Below are 27,710 nucleotides of genomic sequence, written 5' to 3' on the forward strand. Positions count from 1 at the left end.
GACAAGCAGCATGATGTAGAAAAAGAGGAGGTTTCACTTTTTTCTGATGGCCTTCCTCCTTAGATCAAAAATCTTAATTCATCAAAGCATTTAAGCATGTAGTTAACTTCATCCCTATTCAGCAAAACACTTAAGAATGTACTTAATTCCACTGAAGTAAAGTTAAGCATATGCTTAAGAACTTTGCTGAATAGGGCCAGGCTGCTGAATTGGGTACTGAGTTATGTCAGAGCAAAAATAAGTCTTACGATCCTCTTCATGGTAATTTGTGTCTTCTGCCATTCCTAGGAAACCAGGAAAATAAACAATAGAGTACTAGAACCAAGTGAATGTTTGATTTTCCATATAATATACATTCACCAAGCTGTGATGTTTCGACACATCAGTAGAGGTTTTACCAAAGAGAAATAAAAATGAACCGAATTATGTCAATTTTAGATTCTAAAATGCGGGAAAATACCAGGAGAAAGATTATCATCCATGTGTAATATAGTGAGGTGGGTTTTTTGTTTTGTTTTTGTTTTTTTAAGTGGAATGCATGGGGGGGGGGCAGGAGGGGCAGCGGTTATTATATATTTTTGTAATTTGAAAATTCAGTGCTTGTGAAAGGTGCTGTAATGCCAACTGTCAGGACTGATGCCCTCTATTTATTCACAGAATAGGAAAAGAAAGCATTGCCATACTGTCTTGCCTCGGGGAACTGAATTAATTTTGTCCCGAATAGACACTCCTTGCGAGGAGAGTGTGTAGCTCATTTAGATTTGAATCAGTAACCAAGAGATGAAAAGATTCATATCCCACTATCAATCCCTCACGTATCTGCGTGCTGAATGGATCGAACATTGATATTCAACTCAATACATTTGGAGTATAAGGTAAATAACACTTGATTCACTAGGCTTAAAATGACTGATTAACATCCATAGGAATTTAAAGATTTTATTGTGACAACCAGAAGGCACCTGTATTGTTCTGTGAATGTAACAAACAATGAAAATTACAAAGCAGGTGCAGGGAGCATTTTCAAGAATTCAGTATAAAAGACAATAATGTTAAATCAAAGTGTGGACCCCTGGCTCATAACAAGATCTCCGGGCTTGAAAATGTTATTGCAAAAATGTAACGTGGTTGTTTCTAGCTCTTTTTTAAAATTGAACAACAGCCAGACTTTTCTTAAATTTTGGTGTTAAAGGGCAACTATCCAAATATACATGGGGTTCCTGAGGGTGTTTGTATATGGAATGTGTGAGGGAGAGAAAAAGGGGGAAGTTAGGAACGTGCAGCAAAACCATAAAATAATTAATTTTCAATGCTTGGTGATGTCTAGACAATACCTCAGATTCCTCTCATGAATTTTAGTTCTGTACAGATGGAATCATGAGTGTTCTTTACCAACTTGATCTCAAATCCATTACCTCAATATGAGAGGGAAGAGTTGCTTGCTTTACTGGCATAGTCCACTTTTCAAAAACGCTCATGTCCCAAAGGCTACAGGGATCTGTTGGATTGCTTTGGCTGTTAATGCATCCATTAGTGATGAGAAATCATCTTCAGAGCCTGAGTCTTTTCCCCACATCCCACAGAATGAGTCACATACAGAGACTGTCATTTTAAAGAATCATTTACCATTCATAACATGCACTTCCACTTATCTTTGTTTTATTTGCAGCAAGGAAACTCTTATGCCTCCAGTTTCACGTCACGCTAAATCCAAAAAAGCTAACTCTCAATAGTGGATAATAAAACCATTTAGCAATTTTAAAAGCAATGAATGGGGTTTTAGGTAGGGATTGATGAAGGTTGAGAAACAAAATACCGAAAAGGACAGGATTAGGCGTCTTCATATCTGCCAGCTTTTCAAATGAAAATGAGGGTGATGTACAGTATCTAAAGATGATGTGTCAGGAGCCAGGGGGTGTTTTCCCTCCAGTTCTTTTCCCTCCCTTAGATTCCTCTCTTTTCTCTTACCTGCCAGTTCTGCTTTTCCTTCTGCACGGTGCTGCAGTGAGGAAGTACTGAACTGCAGGGTTGGGGCTAAGGAAGGAAAGCAGCTTTCATCTCTCACAAAAACACGGTCACCAAGAGTACATGGGAAGAGGAAGAAAAGAAGCATCTGTCTTCTATATGGTGTTTCCAAGGCTCCTGCAGACAGTGTTGATGCCATGTGAGGACGTTCGAACCAGCCCACATAGATGATGCCAGCCCCATCTTGTCCATGTGCCCATGATAGGATATGGTGAACAGCAGCCCATATAAAAAAAACCCTATTCTTCCTTTAAACACTTCAAAAATGGGTAATGAAACTGTTTTGAAGGGTCAGAGTGTGCAAGACTTTCTTTCTTGAAAATGTAAATGCAGGCCTGTCTTTGCACACATTTTTCAGCTTCAAAAAAGTAATGCCTTTTCTCCTTATTCCTGTACAATATCCAATGGGCCTTCCAATTTTGCTTTGGAATATGGGATTGTTGTCTAAGCAACTCTGGTTACCTCTGCTGAGCTGGCTGCTGTGTTCAACTCTAATGACTTCCGAGAGTATGAGCAATACATTCTTAGGCACATTCGACTTTGTGAGTGAGTGAATGAGCGTTGAATACACTATCACACAACAGCTCAGTAAAGAGAATGTCCTATTGAAGACACATATGGTTGAAGATCATGGAGAGGAAGCTGTGGCTGACGGGGTCTATTGCAGGTTGGAAGAATACGCTGTATGCTTTGGGAAATGAGAAGAACCAAGCTGGACTGTGAGTAAATAGGGCAAAAGCTAGAAGTGATTGGGTGATTGTAAAGGTTTGGAAACGTTCAATAAAAGATTCAGATATGCTTCCAAAATTGTCAAGGCTTTTTTAAGCCCAACTTTCAACCCTGCTGAGCTTTGCCCACTAGTTTAACTGTACCTCACCTCTTGACTTGAATAGGACAGCTGAACTAAAATCTAATGCAATCTTTAGAAAGTATGCACTGGTAGCAACCTCTGGTTTTATAAATGTTTTCTCCTGTGGCATATGTAGAATATATATAAGAATATAGAGACTTCTGATCCACCATTATACTTTATGCTAATTACATTCAAGGAGTTCTTCCTTTGCTCTGTAACTGAACAAAAAGAAATAATGGAATAAAACATTGTCATATAATAATGGTCTCTGGTTTCTTCTGACCAGTAAATGTCAAGACAACCACAAAACTTATTGTCAAAGGGGACGTCACTGATTGTACGATGATGGCATTTTACTACCATGGACTTTATTTATATTAGCCAAGGAAATTGATGGAGAAGCTGTCCTTTCTGTCTGCTAGAAATTGGTGTGATAAAATAAATTAGCCACCGCACTATTATTGAAGAGCTGTGTTCTAAGCAATAGAGAGAATAACTTATGTGCTTTAGCCATTAAGAGATAAGCTCATCTCAGTCCTGCCAAATATACAAATTGTCCCTATAGACAGGGCTGCCCAGAGAGGGGGCGGGGCAAGTGGGGCAATTTGCCCCAGGCCCCGGGCCCTGCAGGGGCCCCGCGAGCCCTGGCCCGGTGGCGGTCCGGGTCTTCGGCGGCATTTCGGCAGCGGGGGACCCTTCAGTCGCTCCAGGTCTTTGGCAGCATTTCGGCGGCAGGTCTTTCAGTGCCACCGAAGACCCGGACTGCTGCTGGGTGACTACAAGCACCGCAGCTCCCCCGCTTTGCCCCAGGCCCCCTGAATCCTCTGGGCGGCCCTGCCTATAGATTACATATTTTTGGTCCTTTCTACAGGACAACTGAGAAACCTGTTTTTTTTTTTTTTTAATGCTGGGCTCAGGTCACAACGCAGGGGTATTTCACATGAAACCAAAGAGTGATTTGTGTGCGTTAAGAAATCTCCTTGGCACTACAGGATTTTAAAATCATCATCTTCTTTCCTGATATACCTTATAATTTTGATTACCCAAATCCAGATTCTCACAGTAAACGTAATTCTAGGCCAATATTTTACTCTTTTTATTTTTTAAATGTCCAAACCCCATTCAAGTTTACATATCTGACATATGTTATGAAAACTTCTCAGGGTTGCCTTAAAAATATTTCAGGTCTATCCCTGAAGACAGAAAACAAACTACACTTGCTTCTGATGCTGTGTTGACGATGGTTTGATTTTGATGAAATTATATAAATTTGCACTGTAGTGATTTTTGTTAGACGATATTAGCAGTTATATTATCTGCGGAGATACAATCTATTTTTTGAAATTGTACTTTTATCAACAAAGAGTCCTGTGGCACCTTATAGACTAACAGACGTATTGGAGCATAAGCTTTCGTGGGTGAATACCCACTTCATCAGACGCATGATGCCACAGGACTCTTTGTTGCTTTTTACAGATCCAGACTAACACGGCTACCCCTCTGATACTTTTATCAGTATGCTGGACCTGCATCTGATTTCAGTTTACACTGATTTTAAACTGGTGTAACTCCATCGACTGCAATGGCTTTACACAGATGTCAGGCCCTCTGTTTCTAATGGTTGAAATGGTATTCTCATTTAAATTTTTACCACAAGTTAGGGTATGGCTATCTAGTAGGTTGTTCAGCTGGCATTAATTTCATTTGCTATAGGTTATGTTAAGACACAGATTTGCGATGGGTCACATCCACCCTGATTGAATTAGCCTTGTTAGCACTGACCCCCCACTTGGTAAGGCAACTCCCATCTTTTCATGTGCTGTATATTTATACCTTTCTCATAGACTCATAGACTCATAGACTTTAAGGTCAGAAGGGACCAATATGGTCATCTAGTCTGACCTCCCGCATGATGCAGGCCACAAAAGCTGACCCACCCACAACAGAATCTTCCAGCCTGCGACCCCTGCCCTATGCTGCGGAGGAAGGCGAAAAACCTCCAGGGCCTCTGCCAATCTACCCTGGAGGAAAATTCCTTCCCGACCCCAAATATGGCGATCAGCAGAACCCCGAGCATACAGGCAAGATTCTACAGCCGGACCCTCATTTTACCCGCGATGGCACGTTAATGCCTAATTGACTAAAATCACGTTATCCCTTCAAACCATTCCCTCCATAAACTTATCAAGCCTAATCTTGAAGCCAGAAAGGTCTTTCGCCCCCACCGTTTCCCTCGGAAGGCTGTTCCAAAATTTCACCCCTCTGACGGTTAGAAACCTTCTTCTAATTTCAAGCCTAAACTTCCCCACGGCCAGTTTATATCCATTCGTTCTCGTGTCCACATTACTACTGAGCTGAAATAATTCCTCTCCCTCCTTGGTATTAATCCCTTTGATATATTTAAAGAGAGCAATCATATCCCCCCCCTTTCTACTGTATTTTTCACTCCATACATCTGATGAAATGGGTTATAGCCCATGAAAGCTTATGCCCAAATAAATTTGTTAGTCTCTAAGGTGCCACAAGGATTCCTCGTTGTTTTATTTATGGGAACTCTGAATTACATTATCTACTGTAATAGAGCAAGATTTAAAAAGCCAGTGTAACCATCCATCTGGGTACTGGAGAATTCTTCATTAGCATCCTTGGAGATAAGGACAGTTTTAATAGTGTCCTGAATTCAGTAACTCTTTGAAGGTCAGAACTGTATCTCAGAAATGAAATGTCATCAAATCAAGCCTGCATTTAAAAAAAAATAAACCAAAACAAAGCTTATCATTTAAAAAAATCAAGAACTGAATTATGACCTTCAGTGCAAAGGAGAGGCAGAATACTTTTATGAATGCCATAAAAATAAAATATTTTAATAGATATATAAATAAAAGGTTTAGAGTAGACTTCCCCCCCCCCAAAAAAAAACATAAAGCCAGTCTAGCTTCCATACAGAAACGGAACAACAATATTTCAAGTGACTACTGAGTCAAATAATCACTTTGATACATTCAAATTAATTGGAGGCAAATACATAATGAAATGATGTACCTGAATCATTCTTCTTTTGCATCTTAGCAGTATTTACAGTAATTTGTGTTTTTACAGTACTATGCAGATTTGGATATGTAAAATAAAACCCCTAATGATAGAGCAAATCAAATCAAATAAAACAAAAAGGTGGCTTGCATCACCCACTGTGAAAGCTTTAATACACGTGAAGTAATTGACTTGTGCTGTAAAATAAATTATGTTTTTATGTACTGTAGCAGAGTTAACTTAAAGCGTATAAACATTACATTCATTTTGGTGGTGTTCTCAAAGACTACATCTCTGCCTATCCCTATGGTAAATAATATGAGACATGCGCTAACTGATTCTTGTGTGTGCTTTTGTTTTTATTGGAAAACAGTGTAACCTAGCACCAAAAAAATCTCCGATTTATGTAAGACAGACACAATTTAATTAAAAGTAGCTTTTTAAAAAAGTATATAGACTATTAGGGGGCTTAAACTTTTGCTGTGCTTAATTAAAAAAAAAATCACAACATGGTGACTACAATCCAATATAACCTAAAATGAGAGTCAGATTTTGGGTTTTACTTCTCTCTATAGATCATCTTTATCTGTTTGGGAATATCTACCATTTTCCATACCATTATTGAAATATACAGTCTATTTTGGGCATGGAATCACCCCACCAAGTATCCTTCAAACAAAGAAATACTGGAACTGAGAGTTATTTCCATTGTTATATGGAATGTAGCTATGATGGGAAAACATCATTTGTGCTGAAGAGAACGTTTGCCACATGGGCATTTATATATTCTTCAGGTAGAGTGTCAGGATAACTTGTGCTGAACAAACCAGAAGGGGAGATTTTTCATTCAATCATAGTGCAGAGCTGGTATTTCTACTCTGGTGGAATGTCAGGAGCTCCCGAAAGTTGGAGCAGACTGAGTTAGGTTTATGCAATGACAGTAGTTGGTCCTATCTACCAGCAAGGTGCAAACGGCAATGTAAGGACTGTCCCTTTTTCTGACTTGTTTTTTTCTTGTTCTTCTTTTGTTTATTCTCTCCCTTAATTTTACCTGGCTTCTTTTTCTTCTGATCCTCCTTAAACCATGGGCCCCAGACTCCTCCATTGAGTTTAGGGTTACTTCTAGGGTCTTTAGCTGGGTATCGAACAGGAACTGCAGTCTTATTGAACTGTGAAAGTCTCCGCAACAACTGCTTCACTATATCCGGATACTTACCAGAAAGGTCCACTCGTTCATATGGGTCTGCAGTTATGTTAAAAAGCCACACTGTTTTGCCAGCCATCCAAGAAACTCGTTCGTTATGCCAGCGATTGGGGCCAGCATTGCTAAAAGATTGAGGAGGGACCCAGTCACTGTATCCAGGATTTCCTGTCAGTAGTTTCCAGTGGTTTACTCTGATTGCTGACTGAACTGCTGTGTTCCAGATCCCAAAGCCTGCTGCCCATGAGCCATTTTTGGCTTTGGTGTAAATGGGGTCAATGTTGTGTAAAATGTCCACCCTTGGGGAACGTCTGCCTTCACTTACGGTCTCCCATATATCATAGCCATCCAACTGGATGTCCTCATCAATCTGCCCTTCTGCCAATGTGATCAAAGTGGGGAACCAGTCTGTGATGTGCACAAGCTCCTTACACACAGACCCTTTGTTTTTCAGAAGGGGGCTATGGACAAAGCCAACAGCACGGATTCCCCCCTCCCAATATGACCCTTTGCTTCCTCTGAGAGGCCAGTTACTTCCTCCAGCCATTGGTTGCCCACCATTATCTGAAGAGTAGATGAGAATGCTGTTGTCATAGTAACCATACCTCTTTAAAGCAAGGGTCACATTGTTGATGGCTTCATCCAAACAGGCCAGCATGGCAGCATATCTCCGCCTGTTTATATTATTGATTGATCTGTAATGTTCAAAATACTTGCCCGGTGCCTGTAGTGGAGAGTGAACAGCTTGGTAGGCAATATATAAAAATATTGGGGTCCTGGGATTATGAGAGGCTAAGATTTGTTGTACTTTTTGTGTGTACATCTGTGTTGAATATATGCCATTGTCATGATCCCAAGCTGCATTGTCATTCTCATATAGGTCATAGCCACATATCCCAGGGCTGTCACATTTGTAGTGAGTGTAATAATCCCCACTGCCCAAGAGTGAGCCAAAAAAAGAATCAAATCCTCTTTGTGTTGGCATGCATTCTTTACGGTAAAACCCCAAGTGCCATTTGCCAACCATGTGTGTTGAGTAGCCAACCTCCTTCAGCTTCTGAGGTAGAGTCACATTATCCAGAGGTAAACAGTTAGGCTGGGTAGGCCTTATGACAGAATGCTGAAGGCCTGTGTGTATCTGGTATCTGAAAAAGACAAAAAAGGAGAAATACATATTAGACAGAGCGGAGAGAAAATAAATGTATGTGGACACATCCACAAACAAGAACACACATGCAATAAATAGTAACAACAAATGTTCCTGCACAAAACAGTCATTGTTGGAAATGTTTTAAAAGCATAAATCTCAAAGAATAATGAGATCATGCCAAGACATTTGTCGAAACAAGAAAATGGCATATGTTTTACTTTAGAAATGTTTAAAGGTTAATAGTCAATCTTTTCAGTATACTCTATATACACTAGGACCTGTGAAAAACTGACAGTGTTCTACACCTTCTTGTGCCTGAATCATTTCCTTAGTATTTGTCGGAGTTAAACTGTAAACTCTTGAAAGCACAGATCTGTTTTTTTTTAACCTAGTCTATGCAGAGCTGTGTGGAATTACTATATAAATAATAAATAACTATAAATCCACCAACATTAAAGCTACTAAAGAATGCACTGTGCAGCATTATGGTGTCTTTTACAATGTGCCATAGCCTCTAACAGAGGATATCTATACAAGCTGATGTAGATATAGCAATTGAAAAATAAGAACGAAAACTTCATCAACAGATTTCTATTTGCCTTATTGTTATCTTGGTCATATATACAGCATTAGAGTTCAACACACAAGCCCTGACCTTGTTCAATAGCGAAGTTCTCACCTTGCCAAACTATTCAAATAAACATCTCCTTATGTCTGTCATCTCTAAATAGTCAGAGAGTTACCCAAAATATTTGCTTATCTGATAACACCCAGATTTGCTGCACCATTCTTGTCCCCACAGGAATCTTTCCCCATGTCCCTGTCACATTTGGCTTAGAGAAAATTATGTTGTAGAATATATATTTATGTAAATGTGTTAAAAGTCCTCATACTTTACAGGTGGTAAACAAATCTACAGAGTGCATATATACTGTCTTGTACTGTGAACAATTAGCAGCATTTTATTTAAATGGTACAATAATGAATTCTGGATTAGAGTGGATTCCTATAAAATACATATGACATCCACATGACTAGAAAATGAAGTAAATGTGACTAGCAGTACTAATGATTAGAGCCAAATCAGTTAATATCAGTTTGACACTAAAAAATAAAATGTAAGTTAATGCTTTAAATCTAAAGAAGTCTTTCTCCTGGGGATAAGAATTTATGAAATACCAGGAACTGGATGAAACCACTAGGCCCATCATAGAATCATAGAATATCAGGGTTGGAAGGGACCTCAGGAGGTCATCTAGTCCAACCCCCTGCTCAAAGCAGGACCAATTCCCAACTAAATCATCCCAGCCAGGGCTTTGTCAAGCCTGACCTTAAAAACCTCTAAGGAAGGAGATTCCACCACCTCCCTAGGTAACCCATTCCACTGCTTCACCACCCTCCTAGTGAAAAAGCTTTTCTTAATATTCAACCTAAACCTCCCCAACTGCAACTTGAGACCATTACTCCTTGTTCTGTCATCAGGTACCACTGAGAACAGTCTAGATCCATCGTCTTTGGAACCCCCTTTCAGGTAGTTGAAAGCAGCTATCAAATCCCCCCTCATTCTTCTCTTCTGCAGACTACACAATCCCAGTTCCCTCAGCCTCTCCTCATAAGTCATGTGCTCCAGACCCCTAATCAGTTTTGTTGCCCTCCGCTGGACTCTTTCCAATTTTTCCACATCTTTCTTGTAGTGTGGGCAGGGCCAGCTCCAGCATTTCTGCCGCCCCAAGCCAAAAAAAAAAAAAAAAAAAAAAAGCCGCGATCGCGATCGGCGGCGGCAATTGGGAAAAAAAAAAAAAGCCGCGATCGGCGACGGCAGTTCAGCGGCAGGTCCTTCGCTCCTAGAGCGAGTGAGGGACCTGCCGCCCCCGAATTGCCGCAGGTGCCGCCCCTCTCCCTTGGCCGCCCCAAGCACCTGCTTGTTAAGCTGGTGCCTGGAGCCGGCCCTGAGTGTGGGGCCCAAAACTGGACACAGTACTCCAGATGAGGCCTCACCAATGTCGAATAGAGGGGAACGATCACGTCCCTCGATCTGCTGGCAATGCCCCTACTTATACAGCCCAAAATGCCATTAGCCTTCTTGGCAACAAGGGCACACTGTTGACTCATATCCAGCTTCTCATCCACTGTAACCCCTAGGTCCTTTTCTGCAGAACTGCTTCCTAGCCATTCGGTTCCTAGTCTGTAACAGTGCATGGGATTCTTCCGTCCTAAGTGCAGGACTCTCATGCCTATGTCATATCTTATTCAATGCTGATTTTCTATTAACTCTTTGATGCTGTGGGGGTTAGGGTTAGGTGTTCTTAATGCATTATGCTAATATAGAACATATTACCATAATAGCATTAATCTGAGAGATCCTAAGCCAAACAGTACCAGGACTTAACCTCAACCATAAATTCTCTTCCATCCTCTATTTTCTTCTGTTTAGGATACATTTATCATGTGTGTATGAGTCTTCAGCTATTTACTGGGCAGATTATTACTATCTGTTTCTGTCTGTGTCTTTAAATATATCTGTAAAACAATCAACTGTATGTGGAAATGTTCCCGTTGTAGAAACAGTTCAAAGAAATATCAAGGTGTTCTTTGTCATTGCAAAGATGGACAGGGTTTTCCTTTTCTACATGTCTTCCCAACAGACTGATATGGTGTGTGCCAGTATTATCTTTTAAGTGAACATATTCAATTTCAAACAGCCTTCAGGTTGTTACAAAGCAAAGCAGTTAAGACACGGATTACTATGGAAGGAAAATGGCACCAATAGCAATGGAAAAGGTTTCTCAACATAAGTGCTCTGCAATTTTTATTATTTGTATTGCCCACAGGCGCCACTTAAGAACAAAACCACAAAGGCAATAAGTGACAGGTTTGGTTCTGTGGAAGGCAAGTTCATGAGCAACTTTACTCACAGTGACTATCTTGCAATCTTTCTGAGATAAATTCTGTACATTTTATGACTTTCCATTGCAAGACTGGATAAATCTTATGAATAAATTTATTGAATATAATCCCATATGTAAAACAGGAGTATTATGCTAAAAAGTCTGGAATTCATTATCATAATTACAGCATTAGTAACCTATTACATACAAACAAATGCTGACAGACTGGGATGCAGAATCTAATTTTATAATTTCTGACTTTCATCTTTATAAATAGCATTTACATAAAGGTAATAGTGTGATTTGTGCTGTTTTCTAAGTTCTTACAATGTACCATTCCCCCCATCCAATTTTTAGGTCATAGCTGTCTGGCTTTTACATATTTAAATTTTTCAGAATAGACCAGTATTTCTGCTCTTACAGAGGAACTAACTAAGCAGAGTTTGTGTGTAAAACTGCAGCTAAAAATGTGCCTATATGGAAATAGTTACAATAATTATTTTTATTTATTGTAAACTGCAATTAGATCAACATTCATTGTGTTATTTTCTATTATTACTTCTTTACTAGCCTGGAGGCTGCTCAGATGTTTGCAGTAAAAACATTGTAATAATTCTTCCAGCTGGATGCAGATACTTAATGCTATCTGACTTTTACTCTGCTTTGTTTACTCCTTTATAATGGAAACTTTAAATAAAGAAACTGCACTGGAAAGATATTTACTATAAGCGTGTTGTGCTGACTCCATAGATCCTTTAGCTCTTGGGCCCCTACAGCCTTTTACACTGAAATGCAGTATGTCACAGACTTCTTTTCTAAAAAAAAGGGTCAAATCTGAGTGTTCTCTTCTCCTTGTTTTCTGATATTGCAAATTATATCTTTACCTAATCTAATCAAATGAGATGGAAACTTCCAACAAAATTGGATGGAAACTTCTTATAAACTTCTACTCCCCAAACTCTGGAATGAGAAAATTTCCCCTTTTTGTTCCAGACTGGAAAGGTCCAATTCCATTTAGCCATGTTTTATACTATGCTTACCTCCTGCCACAAAGTGGAGTAGATATTACTGTAAAAGTTCAGCTTCTGAATGCAAGGCACAAGATCTGCATCAGCATAGCATCATCAAAATCAGTGTGACCCAAACTTGTCAAATTTCTAGACTTTTGAATGACTGATTTCGCAGCTTCAGTGTTGTAGTAAAGCTAGTTTGCCTGCAGTAATTTCCCTGGTTTTGTTTTTTAAGGAAGAAAGGGGAAAGAAAGAAAACCCAAAGCTACTTTGCAGTTTACAGAACTTCTCTGTATCTGGATCTTGAAAGTTTCTTGGACTGGCCCTATCTATTCAGCTAGTGGAGCGTTACTCACAGTAGGAATACAGTCCTGTGTAATACAGGACTCTGCTGCAGTGGCCAGATGTCCCCTGATGCTTATGTGCTCCTGAACCGCACTAATTCAGATGCCTTCTGAACCAGTTTTCCTCAATAAGAGCCTTCTTGGCCTTTAAGGAAGATCTTAATTTCAATGAGAATTCTCAGCAAGGAAAGTAAGGGCTGGTCTAAACAGGGACACTCAGGAAAATTAATCCAAATTAATGAAGGTGTGAAATTAAAGTGGTTTTGTTAAACTGCATTAAACTCCCAGGTGGATACTCTTATTCAGAATTAAAGTGACGTTAATTCGATTTATTGTTAATTCTTGTTGGAAGGGAATGAAGCTGAACTGAATTAAAGCTACTTTAATTCTGAATAAAATAAAAATCCACACAGGGGTTTAATGCAATTTAACTAATCCACTTGAAAAGTTAATTTGGATTAATTCTCGAGTGTCCCTGTGTAGACAAGCGCTAAGAAGTGTACATCTTTCTAATTATTCTAATATGCATGTATGGAACTGCTGAATTTTAAACATTCATAACTTTAAAAATATTGAACTAATTTTCTTCAAATCTGGATTCCTTTTAAGTCTCAATAAAGACTGACAAAAAGGCAAAATTTGAAGATTCTAACTTTGGCCATTTTTGCTAGCACAACATTTCCCAATGAAACATGTGGGGATAATGTATTTCTGTCATGCTTCCACTACAAAACAAAACAAAAGAAACAAAAGAAAAAAGGATGAAAAGCCTTGAAGAGGGAGCTCTACATTAATTACAGTGGGCACTATTGATGACTGTGATAATAAAGATGACAATGGCAAAGAGGATTGTAAATTATACCAAGTGCTGGACTGTGCCACCTTTACTCAATGCAGATCAATGCAGAGAAGCTAACTGATTTAAATCAGCTGAGAATCTGGTCCAATATTTACATGAACACATTAGAATTTCACATGAATCCCTGCAAAACATAGATTTTAAAAAGGGTTCAGAGAACATGAGAATGGCCATACGGGGTCAGACCAATGGTGCATCTAGCCCACTATCCTGTCTTCCGAGTGGTCAGTAACAGATGCCTCAAGGGGAATGAACAAAACAGAGCAAATGTTGAGCGATCCATTCCCTATCATCCAGTCCCAGCTCCTGGCAATGAGAGGTTTAGGAGCATCCGGAACATTGCTTTGCATCCCCAACTATCTTGCCATTGATGAAACTACCCTCCATGAACTTATCCAATTCTTTTTTTAACCCAATTATACTTTTGGCCTTCACAACATCCCTAGGCAACAATTTCCACAGGTTGACTTGTGCATTGTGTGAAGAAGTACTTCCTCATGTTTATTTTAAACCTGCTGCCTATTAATTTCATTGGGTGGCCCCTAGTTCTTGTGTCATGTAAAGGGGTAAATAACACTTCCCTAAATACTTTTTCTACATCATTCATGATTTTATAGATCTCTATCTTATCCCCCCCTTAGTCATCTCTTTTCTAAGATGACCAGTCCTACTCTTTATAATCTCTCCTCATATGGAAGCTGTTCCGTGCCCTTAATCATTTTCATTGCCCTTCTCTGTATTTTTTCCAATTCTATCTTTTTTGAGATGGGGCGGCCAGAACTGCATGCAGTATTCAAGGTGTGGGCTTAGCATGGATTTATATAGTGGCACTATGTGATTTTCTGTCTTATTATTTATCCCTTTTCTAATGGTTTTATCTTCCATTGTGTTGCCAAGACACCCAGTTTTTAGATCCCTTTGTAATTCTTTGCAGTCTGCTTCAGACCTGTGTAATTTGTATCATCTGCAAACTTCGCTACCTCACTGTTTATCCCCTTTCCAGATAATTTATAAATATGATGAACAGCATAGGTCTCATTACAGATCCCTGTGGGGACACTGCTATTTACCTCTCTCCATTCTGAAAACTGACCATTTATTCTTACTCTTTGTTTTCTGTCATTTAAGCCAATACTGATCCATGAGAAGACCTTCCCTCTTATCCCATGAGTGCTTAATTTGCTTAAGGGCCTTTGGTGAGAGACCTCGTCAAAGGCTTTCTGAAAGTCCAAATTCACTATATCACCTTTGTACACATTTGGTGACCCCTTCAAAGAATTCTAATAGATTGGTGAGGCATGATTTCCCTTTACAAAAGATGGGTTCACTCTTCCCCAACTTATTGTGTTTATCTATGTTTCAACAAATTTGCCTGGTATTGACGTTAGGCTTACTGGCTTGTAGTTGCCAGGATCACCTCTGGAGCCTTTTAAAAAAAATCTACATTACATTAGCTCTCCTCCAGTCCTCTGGTACAGAGGTTGATTTAAGCAATCAGTCACATGCCATAGTTAGTACTTCTGCAATTTCATATTTGAGTTTCTTCAGAGCTTTTGTTTCTATTTTTTACTCAGATAAAAAAGCACTTTATCAGTAAAATTATTTCAAGAAGTCTTATATTTTCTATATTTTCAGCAAAAAGTTTTAAAGTTACCCCACACACTATCGACTAGTCCTAGGACAAATCCTTGTAAATAGAGTACCACAATATTTCTTATTTTTAAGAGACAGTGGATACCACAATCGCATGGTGGAATGGTTTATATTGCTCCAGGACCCAGATACTTTACTCCAACATATTGTGCTTGGGTTACAGCTAACAGGCTTCAATTCAACAAAGCTCTGAATTGCAGTTCCATTGATGTCAGCCAGGTACTTTGCTGACTCAGGACCAAAAGTAAGCAATCAAATTTTGTACATAAATACAAAAGATTCTGTAAGTATGAAAGTAACTGTATAAGTGGAGCGTATGGCATTTTGTCCAGGGACAGACTTGTTTAAATTATGAGAGCACCTATAGGGAATCAAGGAAATAAAAATAGTAGTTAGCTCTCAAGGCTGAATCCCCACTCTGGCATTTTGAGTGCAGAGGTGGGGGCCTGTAAGGATTCTAAAAATTAATACTGGCCACTCCAGGCTGGTATTAAACTCCCAAGGTTACAGCTTCTCTCTGACCTTGGATGGGCAGATGCTGCCATCACCCACATGCAAAACCCCTTGGAACCCAGGAAGGCGCACTTGGGAATTCCTCCCTGTGGGGCACCCTCAAGCCCTTTTGCTCTCCCCCCCTCCCACTCCCTGGGGAAGAGCTGAGAAAAAAAATAAAGGAAATTAGCTGTTGCCACCAGCTAATTAAACAATGTGCACACACTTCTTAGGACACAAAAACCCAATCCTGTTCTTAAAAAAGGTAAATTTTATTAAAAAACAAAAAGAAAGAAAATACATCTGGAATGTAGGCTATTGCTAGATTTAAAAACAGAGCAAATATAATAATTAAGCATCAAGAATGGTTCTTGAGGTCCAGCTTAAAGGTTACAAGCAAAACAAAAGCACCTGGGATTAGCGTAGAGGAATCCACAAGCCATAAAGAAATGAAAGAGAGAAACCTAATCATGTCTTCCTAGACATTCCCTCATCTACTTACATATCTGGGGTTTCAGATAAGTAGTTTCAAGGTATGATTTGATGATTTTTCATATGTGGTTTAAAGCTTCTTACAGCATTGCTGCTCTGTCTCTCCTCTCTCCAAAGAGCAGACAGACAGACAAAGGGCAGTTTTTTCCCTATTTTAAAAAGTTCTAGCCTTCCCCTTGGCTCTTTTGGTCAGGTGCCCACTCCCTTCTACCTATGAGCTTTTTTAACCCTAGCATTGGACTAAGAACTGATCCCTAGGGGACTCCACTAAAAACAACCCCACTCATTCATGTATCTTCTCATTGACCGCTACATTTTGAGATCTCAGTGGTACCAGATGACAGAACAAGGAGTAATGGTCTCAAGTTGAAGTGGGGGAGGTCTAGGTTGGATATCAGGAAAAACTTTTCACTAGGCGGGTGGTGAAGCACTGGAATGGGTTACCTAGGGAGGTGGTGGAATCTCCTTCCTTAGAGGTTTTTAAGGTCAGGCTTGACAAAGCCCTGGCTGGGATGATTTAGTTGGGAATTGGTCCTGCTTTGAGCAGGGGGTTGGACTAGATGACCTCCTGAGGTCCCTTCCAACCCTGATATTCTATGATTCTATGATTTTATGAAATGTTATATATAAGAATACGATCTTCCTAGAACATGCAGAATTCCTTAGGATAAGAGAAATTAAAGATGGAAAAAACCTATTAGCTCATCTAATCTATTTTCCTGCCAGTTCAAGATAGTGGGTAATATGTTCTGCCTATCCACAATATTCTTCCTATAGTTTTAAATAGATACCGTATTAATCTTCATCAATGCATAGAAAATGATATTACAGTTCAGACTAGATGAACACAATGGTCCCGTCTGGCCTTGGAATCTGTGAATCATCTTGCACCAGTGAAGCCCTTTGTGCCACAGGACCATGGGGAGTTACACTACGATAAGAAGACTGTTGTTCCACCACTGTCCTCCCTTGTCATTTCCATGGGTGAGTAGCAGCTTCAGCTTATGGCTGGATCTTCATCAGTGCCCTGGTGGAGAAGGCTACAGGTAAGATGTGTTGCATAAGCCACACTCACTTCCTGGCCAGTTTTGGGGAACTGTTGGTCCCCTTTGTCTCTCAAACTTGGTGGCCTTTCCACTTTTGGGATCCTCCATCAGAGGTTAACAAGACATAAGCCAACAAAAACTCTACATGAATCTGGCTCAGTGTTTTATCAGTCAGGTCTTCTGGTTTAGAATTATATTATTTTGCAGTGATCACTCATGGAAAACAAGCACAATACAACTAAGACTTGAAACCACCAGCAAATGAAATTCACAGCAGCAAATGTAATTTAAAAAGACAGCCCTCTGCTGGTGGCAATCACTGTGTTTGCCCACATAAAACACCGCTGTGGAGACAGTACAACACAGATACTGTAGCTTCATCTGGATTCCTTCAATTTTTATGTGGTTGTGAATCAAACTGTAACAAAGATTTTTTTTTAAACACAGTATGTGTGTAGGAAGAACAGTCAACTTTTATTAACTGTTTTATTTCTTAGGCAGCCTCGCTTTTTGGTCTCATTTGAAAAGTTTCAGATTTTGTGTTTCAGAAGAAGATTTAATCAATTCTTCCAAAGAAACATTAGGATGTTATGTTAGAAAAAACAACACAAAAACAAAACAATCACAAATCCCAACACACATAAAACAGGCTATTCATAATTTACTAAATTTAGAAATTTCGGCTCGGATTTTCAAAGGGTCATAAGTGAGTTAAGGAGGCCAAATCCTATTGAAACTCACTGCAGTTTGAGTGTTTTGGATATCTGAACCTTACATCATAGTGCTGCAATTTGATTAATTTTGAACTGTGAACATCCTCTCAGTATCCAGCACACTCACAGACTTTAAATCCCAGCCTGTTACTCCAGTTCTTGCCATTAAAATAAAAAGGAAAGAAATTTTACTGACAGTTACTAATCTGTGGTATGTATCTCAGGTAACTCCTATGGATACTCACCAGCTCTGGAGTGGCAACTAAGCCAGATTTTGCAGTCTATTAGGGCAGTTGTGCTTCAGGCCTCTCTGATGAGCAGCTGCTCTAAAGCTGGAGAATCAAGCCAGTAAAGGATTTCCCTATGCTGCCTTTATGCTCTTAACTGTGCAGTATCAAGCATGTGCTTCAAACCAAGAGTGTTTTTGCCTTCCCTTTTCCTCTTGGTGGAACTGACACATCAGAGGTAACAGAGTCCTTGAACAACTCATTGGTGAGTTGCAGGACAGTGAATGCAGTCACTGGAGAACCTGTTTTTTAAAGAATAATGTCTGTCTACAAAAGAAGACCCAGAAAAGACACAAAGGCCTGGTCCACACTACCCCCCCACTTCGGACTAAGGTACGCAAATTCAGCTACGTTAATAACGTAGCTGAATTCGAAGTACCTTAGTCCGAACTTACCGCGGGTCCAGACGCTGCAGGCAGGCTCCCCCGTCGATGCCGCGTACTCCTCTCGCCGAGCTGGAGTACCGGCATCGACGGCGAGCACTTCCGGGATCGATCTGGGATCGATTTATCGCGTCTAGACAAGACGCGATAAATCGATCCCAGAACATCGATTGCCTGCCGTCGGACCCGGAGGTAAGTGTAGACGTACCCAAAGAGTCTTGTGGCACCTTATAGACTAACAGACATATTGGAGCATAAGCTTTCGTGGGTGAATACCCACTTCATCAGATGAATGTAAAAAGACAGGAAGCAGAAACCTTCATTGGCATTTTCTGGGGGCATACGTCTCTGGGTGTAAGGGGAACTGCTTGTGCAGGGAGATGTAAATTATATTCCCCCATGTCAGTTAGTGATTTTTTTTGCCAGATTCACTATCTTACCATCCTTCCAACAAATACAGTGGACATATATCACTTCCCATTTTAAACAAACCATTATTAAACTCCCACTATTTTTTCTACTAACCTTTTCCTTCATTGAGACAATTCATTTATTTAAAATGGGTGGAATAAAAAGGACAATGGAGAACGTGTGAAACAGCATGTGTACATATATGTGGTTATTGTTTCCTTTGTGTTGAGTTTATTGGGAACAGAACAAAAGATTCCCAACTTTATCACAAATATTTTTAAAGAAAAAATGGGTTGCATAATCAATGTACTGACTTTACTAAAACCTACACATATAGGACATGAAAAGAAAAAAGTTTGACAAAATAATTTGCTTGCTTGCCACAGATGCAGTCCTTTCCACCAACTCTGAGCTCTGAGTGAAAGCAGATCATTCTCACTCTTCAACCAGAGCCATGTCATGTTATGAAGAAAAAACATGTACTGCGCTGTAACGGCATGACGAGACAGTCTCGTAAAAGGAATGCTGTCATCATGTCCAAATTAATTCAGAAGAACTTCAGTTTACTTGTCTGTGCACACATGTATCTGTATGTACAAACTTTGCAGACTTTGTATTCCCCAGCACAAAAACCTGAGAAAGGCAGTCACAGGCTGTCTTCCGAGGACCAGTGTAGGGGTGTGCTAGGGATTGGGACTGGAGAGGAATACTGGCACAGGGATGAGGCACTGCAGAGAAGGTTTTCTAAGTTACACAAGGGCCATTGCAGGGCTCTGGATCAGTCCCCAATTGAGAAGGTGTAAATGTGGCTTACCACCACCATAGCTGCTGCTCCCCCTTGGTTGTGAGTTCTGTGCCATGCCTCGATGCCAGGTGAGAGTGCTGTCAACATTCATTTCCATTCAATCTTTCCTTCTCTGCTGAGTCCTCAAGCAAAGGGACCAGATAACATTGATAGCTTACTGATGCAGATTCATGTCTCCAGGAACTATAGACTGGCAACTTGCTCTTCATAAGCCACCAAAGAGCCGTCAAATAGTTCATAATGACTTTTGTCACTACCAAGCTGGACTGGATTTGATCCGTTAACCTATGCTCTGCTATCTCAAGTCACTAATAATACCCTGAGCCAACCATTCCTGCAGACAGAGTAAATGTCAACATGTCAAGTGTTATCACTCAATGTCTTCTTGAAATATTCTGGCTGGAGTAATGAAATACTGTAATCAGTTATGACATCTGCATTATTTACACACCCAAAATAAAAGTAATTACTATGCACATGTGTGAAATTTGTTCAGCCAAAGTATCTCATGGTTGAAATGAATAATTTCATAAAAACTCAGGTAGATAACTATTAAGGTTTTCTATAGTCAAGAGTAACATATTCAACAAATGGCTCATTCAGAACATGAAAAGTATCTATATGTTGCCTTTCATAAAGAAACATTTCAGACATGTAAAATAAAAGCAGAATCGATATTTAATGATATTTCAGATATCCTTTGAACAATTATTTTCATATATTGTAATGAAAATACACATTTCAATCATGCAAAACCACTTCTGAATTAATTTAATCCATGTGTGTTATTTATATACCCAGCATTTAAGAGTCTGTATGAATCTAAATGCTGTAGGAGGACCTTAACTTGACAGCAAAGATTGGCTGGGGGTTCGGAAGGGGGTGGGGGGAGGTCAAGAATCCAAAAAGCAACAGATATAATATAGGAAAACCAATACTGTGTCCTGCTAGTGTAAAACATAAGCTAAATCAGTTTATCACAGCATTGTAATATCTGAAAGTTGGGGCTATTTGGAAGTGATTAGTAGAAAGGTATATAAAATATATACTTATATCTATGTCCAAATTCTGCAAAGCCTGCCATTCACCATTTTTCATGATCCATGCAACAACTACATACATGTGACACTTATGAGAATGACATTAGACCATGGGAATATGTTAATCTATGAGGATGATGCAGCCTCTTTTTGATATTTATAGATGCCTATTACCTGGATATATAGGTGCCTAGGACTGCTTGCAAAGGTAGGAATTACAGAAAATGAGGGCCAGATTTTGCCATCCTTAGTTACATAAAGTTATAGCTTACTCCTTGAATAGACCAACTGATTCCAATGGGGCTACTTTAGGACTAAAATACTACTCAGTCACTGTAATGGTGGCAGAATCAAGCCGTAAGTTAATATAATGGCAGCCCTTTCCTAGTTCAGAGTTCCTTTGTGTAGGAATACCCATGGACACTTGTTATTTCTGTGCCATCTAATCTTTATTATTCCCACTGTTCTGCCTAATCATTAAATGTATTCTACAATAGCATTCTTGTGGCAGAATGTAAAATATATACATTTTAATACAGACCTGTTAAAATGACAATCTTCCCCTTTTTCCCAAAAATGTTGCACAGCATTTCAACACAGAAAATGGGCTGATTAATACTGCTGGCCTGAAAATAATAAATTAACTATGTAATATATCTTTAATTCAAAGCTGGAAGGAAATGTGAGAGCATTAAGCACAAAACAAAATAAAAACCATTCATCACACAGATTGCAATGTCCGCCAATCACCCCCCTTCTTTTTAATTTTAATCAATCACTGCATTCTTGGCAGTACAATAAAGAAAGATGCCTTTTTATTGTGCTGTTACAACAGGTGCCCTGGGATGGATGCATGCCAGAAATTGGTTTATGCAATCCCAGAGCTTCTGACAGAACTGAATTCTGTTTCCAAGAAAAGCTACAGCCCTGATAGTTTGAACAATAGTTTTAACCGGATGAAACCAAAAGGGATTTTGACTTTTAAATAATGCACATACTTTGGTCTGCTGTTGTATATTGTCAACAGAGGTGTCAATATATGAGAGGCAGGAAGGATAATCCTGAGTTGAAATATAGGACTGGGAGACTGGATATCCAGGTTTTATTCTTGTTTCTGCCAGAGACTTCCTCCACAACCTGAAGCATGGCCACTGGAGCTGAGCACTAATGCTCTTAGGCCCCTCTGAAAAATGTCAGTCCTGGTCTATTAGCACTTAATATTTCTCATTTATTATATGGGGACGATACTATTTTCCTTCTTCACAGCAGAGCCAAGAGCTGACGGTTATTAACACAAATGTTGTTAATATTTTAAAGTTATTTTTGCTCCTCCAAATGAAAGCATCATCATCATCATCATCATCATATGAACTGGTGGTGTGATACCAATTTGTTAAACATTGCATGGAATCTGCAAAATATGATTTTCCTGCTTTTATGTACTAAATGAAAAATAATAAAATTAAACAAGAACAAACCCTGTCACATATTGCTGACTACAGATCCTCTTCTGCATGCATCTGATTCACAGACTGTTAGTGGCTGTACCGGGCACCATGACCATCAGAGATAACCTGGATTGTTTCTGAAACATAATTGTATTTCTTCTTTCTCAGAACAGTTTGCTCGCTCCTCTTAGGCAACTGAAATAGACCAGCTGATCCTTGCTGTTCCTCCAGTTTAAGCCATTCAGAACTGATCTATGGAACTCCCTCTCTGAGGATGTCCACTCCTTTCTCCTTCCCTTGGGTGGATACATCTTTGACCATTTTGGCCTGTCATTTAGCCCATCAGCTATTGCATTTGCAATTATTTTCTTACGCATTTTTTCTTAAGAAAATGACTAGTGTTGCTGGGCATGGGCTTCAATAAAAAGCCAAAACAAAGAGCAAAAAGTGTTAAGTTTTTTTTTTTTTTTAAATTCAAGTTTTCACCCTGGTGAAAAGTGCCTGATTGAAAGCAGGGAAAACTAAAGTTCTTTATTTATTCCATGGAACAGGTTCAACATGGAATTTAAACACCCTTATTACTATCATCTGAACTGGTGTCTATGCAGGTGGGTGTGCCTTTGTATCTCAAACAAAGAAATGAGTGGGTAGCAGTGTATACTCTACTTCACTACTGTTAGTCATTTGACAATTTTCAATTAATACATCATACGTTACATGGAGTGTTAAATGGCATGAAAAGGAAAATCAAATTCACAGAATGTCATCATTCAAAGCACAATGTTTTATTTATTGCAAGATTTTTTTAAAATTCATGCAGAGTAATGAAAACATGGAGGCAAACGGTTCTTTCCTCCCACCCATGAATGCTGTGGGACCAATATTCTTTATTTAAAAAAAAAAAAAATCCACATGCTGGGATTGAGAGGGGTAACGTGGCTTTGGTACTTAAACACGTCCAGCTAGTAAGAGACAGTCCCTGTCCTGATCAGTTTCCAGTCTAAAGATTGTCAAAGGCATGAAGGGAAACAGGTTCCTATTCAACCCTTAAGTCACTGATGCCAATGAGACTTTAGCTCAGATTAGGTCTGAGTACGAAACAGAAAAAGACTCCTGTACCTAAAGACAGATTTTAGAACCACATTTTCTAATTCAGGATCTGATCCTTTCCCCCTTTGTATGCCTTGCTTCAGGCAGTGGCATTACCTGACCCAGAGACTGAATTAGTAGAGGGAACCAATGAAAGAACCCTCAGGACACTAACACTTAGTCAATTTTTATTTTTTTAAACTTTTGATAGTAGTAAAACTGAGCTCTGTTCACAGTATAGTAATTAAAAATCCCATTACTTTGTTCTCAAGAGTCCTGGGATGACAACACAAAGCCATGTCCACATGGAACGCTATTGGAGAGACTTCCACAGGATCCCAGTGTTTCAGAGTTGTCTCCCCCACCCTGGGGAGATGTGCTAGAATTCATGTGGAGGGTACAATCTAAACGTGAGTAAGGACAACAAGATTTGGTTCTACAGTATTGTTTCCAAGGCCTATAATAATTTGACAGACTTAAATGTAAATCATTTTATAATTATACATTTTGTAAAAAAAAGACTATTTCAACTAAGTGACTGTCTGAAGATTATGTCTAATATTAAACAACATAAACATAAGCCATACAATGTCTATTTTTAATATTTTTATTAAACTATACTTATTTAGGGAGTTAGAGGCTGATTTTGATCCCATACCAAAATACATCAGAATTAACTGTACTGTAGGTAGTGGAGTTACACTGGCATAAATGAGACTGGAATCAGTTACTTAAAGAGTCTTGGTGGTAAATTTTCAATGCACTGAACACAAATAAATCCATTACAAATTAATCCTACATGCTATTTTTTTGTTTCACTTAATTGTATTATATGGCTGTGTTCTGTGGATATTTTTCTCTACCTAAAAGTATTTGTGTAGTTGAGTGATATTAACACTAGACATGCTCTAATAGCTGATGACAAGACAGATGCCCCTTTGAAAATATAGACTGCTGCACATCAAAGTAAGGGAATGCATTACTCAGGAAAAGAAAACTTCAATGCAACAGTAATGTTCAAGAAGTAGATGGGATTTATGGTAGGGTTACCATATGCCCAGATTTTCCCAGACGTGACCTCTTTTTCGATCCTCTGCCCCCTGTCTGGGCAGATTTTTCAAATAAGAGGCCATGTCCAGGATTTTCGCAGAGCGGAAAGAGCTGTCTCCATGCCCCAATTAGTCCCTTCCCTGCAGCCGCAACTTCCGGATCCCACCCATCCAGGTCCCGGCTCCCCGCCCTGGGGAAGGGGAAAGGCCCGCAGGGAGGCGCTGACTGCCTCCATCTCGAGAATGAGGTCACAGGTACCCCCTCCAAACACCCCTCAGGTACCCCTCCCAGTACACACATACACCCCTTCCATACCCCCCAAATACCCTTCCCAGTACACATTCCTCCTGCACCTCTCAGGTACCCCTCCCAGTACACACACCCCTCCAGCACCCCCCAAATACCACCTCACAGTACACCCCCTCACAGTAAACCCCCCCAGTACCCTCAGAGTACACACACACCTCCCACACCCCCCAAATATGTCCTCCAGCTCCCTTTCAGCAGTGTCCTCTTTTGGGGAACCTGAAATATAACCCTAATTTATGCGCCTGATTCAAAACCCATCAAAGTCAAAGGAAAGGCTCCCATTCACTGGTCTTTGGACCAAGTCTAACATTTCTGATTTTCTCTTCCCACATTCTCAGAGGCTCAAAAGGATACTTGTTCATGCTCTATTTTGTTTCGTACCAAAACCAAACAATGCTCATACATACATGTCAATCTTATTGGGGTATGTGTCATTATAAGATGTTCACTATTTATTGGTTGTGTATATGGTATAGAAAATTTATCATAATACATGGACATGTGTTCACTAAAAAAACCTGTATGTGGTACCAAGTTCCAAACACAATATTGCTAGTCTCCCTAAAATATGATGAGATTGCCTTAAAAATCATCAGATTTTTAAAAATAATGTTGTTTTTTTCCTTTGCCATCTGGTGGTGGAACCTGTAGAAATCACGTTTTCAAGCTTTCCTCTGCAACTATGAGGGCTAGAAACTATTTTTTTTTTAAATGAAAGCAGAGATCCTAGGTAATAACAGAAGCTGGGAGCTTTAAATAAATAAATAAAAAAGGAACCACATTCAGTGTTCTAGTAAAATGCTGGTCTAATTATAAGAATCTAAGGCTCTGATTCAGGAAAGCATTTCTAGTCTGGACAGCACTTTAGCATGTGCTTAAACATGTTAAAAGTCAAAGATAAGCACATGCTGAAGTGCAGTCTTGAAGGGGGATGGATTTAAACACATGCTGAAGTGCTTTCGCTGAACTGATGATGCACCTCTGCCTTCTGAAAACAGTAAGAGCCTAGGACCAGATTTTTAAAGGTACTTAGCTGTCTAAAGGTACAAACAGGCAGTTAGTGGGATTTTCAAAAGTGCTCAGGTGCTTAACTCATATTGATTTAAATGGGAGTTAGGTACTTTTAAAAATCCCACTAGGTTCCTGTCTGTATCTTCAGGCACCTAAATACCTTTAAAAATCTGTCCCTTAGGAGTCTTGTCAACCCTTACTTTAAAGTCAAGTTAAGATGTGTGCATGTGGAGGGGCCCTGCTAGTATAACTTCTAAGTCCTCAGGGTAACACACTCTGCAACAGGAGGTCAGTATGCATTCCCCTCTGTACTTTGCCTATGTAAGGAGCGGGAAGCTGAAGAATGGGGAGGCAAGTGGCAGGTCTACCCTTGCAAGGGTAGACCTGCCACTTGCCTCCCCATTCTTCAGCTCGTGCTCCTCATCCACACTATGGTTCCTATACAGGGGTGTAAACATTGTTCCCACTATGCCATCCTCCCTGTCCTGGCCCAGCCACAACCTGTTCTCTAGTTTAAGATAAAACAGCTATAATTTAAAAAGAAAGAGCGAGAAACCTTTTAGCCAGGTGGCTTGTCCTCTGTTTACTTGAATATTTTAACAATTTATTTGAGAGCTAGTTGGAGTTCTACAATTCAGGTTAAAAATCAGGATGAGAGGTTTTCCTACCTCCATTATTAAGAAGAACAGTTTTCCAGTGGTTGGAGCAAAATGGGCATCCTGGTTTCCATTCCCAGCTGTGCCACAGACTTTGTATGTCATCTTGGTCATATCATATTGGACCTGATTTTCAGAATTTCTGAGCACTAGCAGCTCCCACTGACTTCAGTTGCAGTTGTTCAACATTTCTAAACACCAGGCCTGTAACTTCAGTTCCTTAATTCTCCCCCCTCCTCCCTGTATCACTGGGATAATAATAGCTACGTCACGGGGGTGTTGTGAGGCTTAATTAATATTTGTGAAACCTCTTAAGATCCTTGGATGAAAGCATCCAGGACTGCAAGTGCAAAATATAATTATTATCCATCTGTAATTACTGTGAGGAGCATATTTCACAGCAGTCTGGTACTTCAATCTTTTTATTTTTTTATGGAGTGAATAAAATAATGATTATTTTTATAAGTTGATGAGGACTGCTTATTAGACTTATTTCTCATAAAATGTTAATGATTGTTAAGAAACCCTTACCATGTTCTAATATTTGTACTCTATGTTCATGTTGGCTGCAATTAGCCATCTATATTATTTTTTCAGATTAAAGTTTCTTTCATCTCAGTTTAACTAATCATTGAAATTTTAATTTAAAAAGACTTGTTTTAAAACACTAAAAAATTACTATATCTCCTTGAGTGATTTGACAACTATACTGAACCCAAAAAGCAATAAACCCTGCATTTAAAGTTTCACAAACAGAAGGCAGAAAATATAAAACCCAGAAATGTCAAACAAGTCACATATCTAAATGTTGTCCCCATATAATTTGCAAGGATTAATATAGCAGGGGAAAAGGACGAAGCTGTAATATTTTATAGAGTGATAGTCACATAATTGTGGATTTGGATTTAATGCATATATCATTGTGAAAAGTCTGAATATGTTGTGATGTAATTTAATTTGTATTTTCGGAGTTAAAAAAACAACAACAGAGAGGGAAACAAACATTGTTTATATTATTTTTATATAAAAACATTGTGTATATATATATATGGGGGGGGGGGAGAGAGAGAGAGAGAGAGAGAGAGAGCCCCACTGTTGTCCCAAACATTTACACATGAGAGATAAATAGGGTGACCAGACAGCAAATGTGAAAAATAGGGACGGGGGTGGGGGGGTAATAGGAGCCTATATAAGAAAAAGACCCAAAAATCGGGACTGTCCCTATAAAATCAGGACATCTGGTCACCCTAGAGATAAATAAATCAACCTATATTTTAGCTTTTAACCCTTTCAATCCCATGGAGTTTAACACGATACAGCTCCAGTTTCTTTCAGATATTCAGCTTTTTGCAGAGGAAAATGAAGAAACGTGCATTTTTTTTCAACTAGCAGAGGTTACTCAGTTTCTTCACTGTCGGAAAACCAAAATTGTCATCACCATGGTGAAATTAACTCCTATGCATTT

At 39.3% G+C, this 27,710-nt stretch overlaps 1 protein-coding gene across 1 annotated transcript in view; it reads right to left on the reverse strand.

The window, feature by feature from the left end:
• Positions 1-6,858: 6,858 nt before the first annotated feature.
• The window catches only part of ARSJ (arylsulfatase family member J), a 52,164-nt gene continuing 31,312 nt past the window's right edge, over positions 6,859-27,710 (reverse strand). Inside the window, exon 2 of the mRNA XM_065405509.1 lies at positions 6,859-8,254. Within this exon, the coding sequence (XP_065261581.1) occupies positions 6,859-8,254 (1,396 nt within the window). The remainder of the gene's footprint in view (positions 8,255-27,710) is intronic.

Source organism: Emys orbicularis, chromosome 5 (assembly GCF_028017835.1).
Source record: "Emys orbicularis isolate rEmyOrb1 chromosome 5, rEmyOrb1.hap1, whole genome shotgun sequence".
Classification (NCBI taxonomy): Eukaryota; Metazoa; Chordata; order Testudines; family Emydidae; genus Emys; species Emys orbicularis.